The sequence below is a fragment of the Chrysochloris asiatica genome, unplaced genomic scaffold (assembly GCF_000296735.1).
Source record: "Chrysochloris asiatica unplaced genomic scaffold, ChrAsi1.0 scaffold00040, whole genome shotgun sequence".
NCBI classification, from domain to species: domain Eukaryota; kingdom Metazoa; phylum Chordata; class Mammalia; order Afrosoricida; family Chrysochloridae; genus Chrysochloris; species Chrysochloris asiatica.
In genome coordinates this window covers 22201199-22204751 of record NW_006408558.1, presented here as the reverse complement: position 1 = coordinate 22204751, position 3553 = coordinate 22201199, and the positions used below count along the sequence as shown (strand labels likewise).

The following is a 3553-nucleotide window of genomic DNA, read 5'->3' as shown; positions in this document are numbered from 1 at the left end:
GAGAAAGACGAGGCAGTTGGCTTCTGTAGAGATTATAGTCTTGGAAGCACTATGAGGCAGCTCTAGTCTATCCTGTAGGATCAGAATCGACATATGATGGGTAATGGGTTTGGATCAAATGTAGAGCTTTTGTTCAGGTTTCTGAGATCGATTCAGACCCATCTCTTTTCTTTGCAGGTCAGAGATGCTGTCATGATGGCCGGCATCGCGGGAGTGGGCATGGCTGCTGTGGGCCTCATCGGAGTCATGTTGTCAAGAAACAAGCGGCAAAAACAATAGTTTGAAGAGACTGCCCTGTTGGCAGTGCCATTCTAACTGAAGGGAATCCTAGTTTGCTAGCGAGCTTGGGGTTTGGTGTGTGGATTCCATTCTGCTTTATAACAAGGCTTATTTTCACAGAATAAAATAAAGCTCTGTAAGGAAGGCATTTATCAGGGGATTGCAGCAAGCACTGCCCAGAGGAAACTCTCTTCCTGGTGACACTAGGTGGTGCCCTGGCCTAGCTGTGATTTTCCCTCACTGGCTCTTTGATGGCTGTATTCTTTGGGTTCTTTTTATTGTAGGAACTTCAGGTATCTCAAGTATTTGGCCATATATAGTTGTGGGGGATACATGTGGGGGCAGAGTAAATCTGATTGTTACACAAGAATGGGAAACATCAGTCTGAAACTGGATTCAACATTGCTCCTGACACCTTACCAACATGTCTGTAGATGTAGGTGTTCAGTGGACTATTAAACAAAGATCCTCTGCCAAGAAGGAAACTCAGTATATGCGAAATCTCCCTTATTTCCCTTTGCTCTTTACATCTTTTCTTGTAGCTTCTACCTGCTCAGCACACCTGTTTCCTCAATGCTTCTGGACCTCTCAAGTCGCCTCTCATTCTGTACCCCTCTCTCAGCTTCTCGTCGGCATCTGATAGGCTCAGCCCTCCACTGCCTGTAGCTCTCTGTGTGCCCATTTCAAGTTCCTGCAAGACTCTCATCAGCTTAGCTCATCATACCTTGATGATATCTATTGATTGGCTGCTCTTGGGTCAAGTGGTCTAGGCCAATCAGCTTTGTCTGACGGCGTCTGGGTCACATGGTACAAGCGTGGTCTTAGGAGAGTGGCTGTGCCCAGGATCGACATCCCTGCCACTGGAGGGGCTGAGCTGGGCATTATCCACTCTCCAGTGCCACCTCGTTTGCTTGGACCTTGGACCAGGATAGATTTGCCAGAATTCTGAGCTCTCACCTTTGTCTCTGAAATATGGCACCCTAGCGATCCACATCTTTTTGTAACAGAAAGGATTTGAATCTAAGCTCTCTTTTTCTTGCTTCAAAATACCTATTTCACTTCAGAGAAAAGTTGGGAGAAGCAAGAGGAGACAAATTCAGCTATAGTGGCCCTGCCCTTGACGATGTGAACTGGAAACCAACAATTGTGAGTGGAGGACTGGGCTGGTACTTGACCAGGCACCTTCACAAACTGCTCAGGTTTCACCATGAAGGAGTGGGAGATACAACCCTTATTTACAGATGGGGCAACTGGGGAGAGGAGAGGTGAAGTCACTGTCCAAGATCATATAGCTAATAGATGGCAGAGGTGGGTTCCCCACTATAATAGTTTATTGAGGTTGCCATGACCTCAAACTTAGTGCTTGAAAGAAGCAGAAATGCTCTGGAATCCAGAAGTCTGAAATCAATTTCATGGGCTAGAACTAGGGTGTTAGCAGGTTTGTAGCACAAAGAAGTTTTAGTCACCTGCTGTTGACCTTCAATACTCAGAGATAGGGCTCAGAGCAAAGAGCAGAGGATTTATTGAGTATCGATACACATGCGAACAGGGGAGTGGGACTCTCTCAGCTCTGTGCCCCTGACTGGAGGGCCACCTGGGGCTCATAAGAGGAAAGCAAATCAGGATCCCAGAGCTATAGGTCAGGCATTGTTATATTGTTTTTTTTATTTCAGTTGTTAGGGTGTTGGCATCCTGGGCATATAGTGACTGTTTCAACCCTATTTGCTGATTTAATCTTTGTTCCTGGGAGGAGGGTTGTCCCTCTTGTTTGGGTCACAAATTCTGCTTTGAAGATTAAAAAGGAGTGATTAATTATGGAATATAGTTAGGGAGGGAATTAAATGTTAACTATAGTTGCGCTCTAAGATGGCTATTTGGGCTCTATTTTATTTTGGGCTAAGCAAAACCATCACAGTACCCCTGTTTCAATCCCTCCTATTGTTGTTCATTGCTTAGTCTTGGGAAACAGGTATCGCTTCTGTCTCACTGCTTCCTGCTGACTTGGGGTGCTGTGAAGATGAGAAGCTCGAATATGACATGGCGTAATCAGGGGAAGGGCACAAGTTATAAAAACCAGAATCATCTTGCTGGTTTAACTAACAGATAGCTCTCTCCCATTCCAGAGACAGCAGGTGTGTGTTACAGCACGACAAAGACCTCACCCATTTTAATGGGAGTAACTGCACCCTGAGCCACCACATTTACTAAATGTGACAAAAGGACAGATTAGCAGTATTACAAGTCTTACAGTAATCAAAGGGGGAGGCCTGGTGTGGCCCTGTAGGATAAATGCTGGCCTGATAACTGCAGGGTTGGCTGTTCAAACCCACCGGTCACTTCTTGGAAACCCTATACAGGGTCACTATGAGTTGGAAGTGACTCAATAGTACTCAGCAACAGTAACCTAGTAATTAACAAGTCCTGGTATCTTAGGGGCTTATGTTTGGGGCTGTTAGTCATCAGGTCAGCAGTTTGAATCCTCCAGCTGCTCCATGGGAGAAACGAGGCTTTTTGCTTTTATAAGGAATTTTATTCCTGGTGTGGCACTTACCAACCATCAAGGCTGGTTTGTTGTTCTTAAGTGTCATCAAGTTGGTTCCAAGTCATAGCCACCCTGTATAGGATTTCTGAGGCTGTAAATCTTTACAGGAAAAGAAAGCCTCATCTTTCTCCTATGGAGTGGTTGGTGGGCTTGAACTACATACCTTGTTGGTTCGCAGTCCAGTACTTATCCTATGGATCCATCGTGTGCCCCACCCCCCCAGGCTGGCTGTTGTAGGTCAGGCCATGGGGAAGGGCAGGCTGGGACTGTTAGCCATGGACTGAGGGTTCTGCCAGACTGCAAAGTCTGTTTGAACCGCCAAGTCGGTGGTTCAAGCTTGCTGGCTGCTCCTTGGAAACTCCATACAGGGTCACTATGCATCAGAACCAATGGCACTTAACAACAACAACAATGTAAAATTAAGTGGTTTATTAAGGAAGTAACAATTTACAACTTGAGATCAGGATCAACAGGAAGTAACAATTTACAACTTGAGATCAGGATCAACAGGCTAGAACTCAGGATCAGGACCAGGAAGTTTGTAGGCAAAGCCTTTCTTCTTCCATGCAGGCCAGCTCTCTCAGCTCCTCTCAGCTGATGCCTCCTTTTGATCCCTCAGGACAGGTTCCTCATTTATTTATTTATTTATTCCCCCTCACCCACTGAAAAGAAACTAGATTCCCTCTTGAAAGCTTGTAAAACAGTCACTTTGTGCCTTTGTAGCGTTCCCCT

General features: G+C 45.6%; 1 protein-coding gene across 1 annotated transcript in view; it reads left to right on the top strand.

Moving 5' to 3' along the window:
- The window catches only part of LOC102831201 (HRAS-like suppressor 3-like), a 32918-nt gene extending 32639 nt beyond the window's left edge, over nt 1–279 (top strand). Inside the window, exon 4 of the mRNA XM_006861097.1 lies at nt 178–279. Coding sequence (XP_006861159.1) covers nt 178–279 — 102 coding nt within the window. The remainder of the gene's footprint in view (nt 1–177) is intronic.
- The last annotated feature ends 3274 nt before the right edge of the window (nt 280–3553 follow it).